General features: G+C 60.6%; 1 protein-coding gene across 1 annotated transcript in view; it reads left to right on the top strand.

Annotated features, from left to right (window-relative positions):
- LOC119594096 (phenoloxidase-activating factor 2-like) overlaps positions 1 to 398 on the top strand; it is a gene marked incomplete in the record, with an annotated part of 12,169 nt that overhangs the window by 3,617 nt on the left and 8,154 nt on the right. The window contains 1 exon segment of the mRNA XM_037943151.1: positions 75 to 398. Coding sequence (XP_037799079.1) covers positions 90 to 398 — 309 coding nt within the window.

Below are 398 nucleotides of genomic sequence, written 5' to 3'. Positions count from 1 at the left end.
CGCACAGCACCCGAGTATCAAAATCATGCACCAACCGCAGATAGTGGACCGCCTCTAACACTTCGCTCTTACAGGTCCCCCTCAGAAAGATGCTGCTCTTGGTGCTGCCGCTGTTGGCCATGGCCACCGGCGTGACTGCTCAAGCCGACGGCTCCTTCTGGTGGCTGAAGAAGAACACCACTTCCGCGCCGGAGACGGGCTCTCTGGAGACTTCAGCGCCCGAGGAAGTATACTGCGAATGCGTCCAGTATTACCTGTGCGTGGACGGTGTCATTAACACCGCGGGCGTGGGCGTGCTGGACGTGCGATCCGGAGGCCCACGTCCCGTCCCCGTCACCAACGTGGAGACCTGCCCCGGGGACTTTGACGTTTGCTGCAAGCTGCCTGGATTCAACGAA

This window comes from Penaeus monodon, chromosome 33 (assembly GCF_015228065.2).
Source record: "Penaeus monodon isolate SGIC_2016 chromosome 33, NSTDA_Pmon_1, whole genome shotgun sequence".
Classification (NCBI taxonomy): Eukaryota; Metazoa; Arthropoda; class Malacostraca; order Decapoda; family Penaeidae; genus Penaeus; species Penaeus monodon.
Note: the sequence above shows the minus strand (reverse complement) of the source record. Positions and strands in the feature narration are given on the sequence as shown.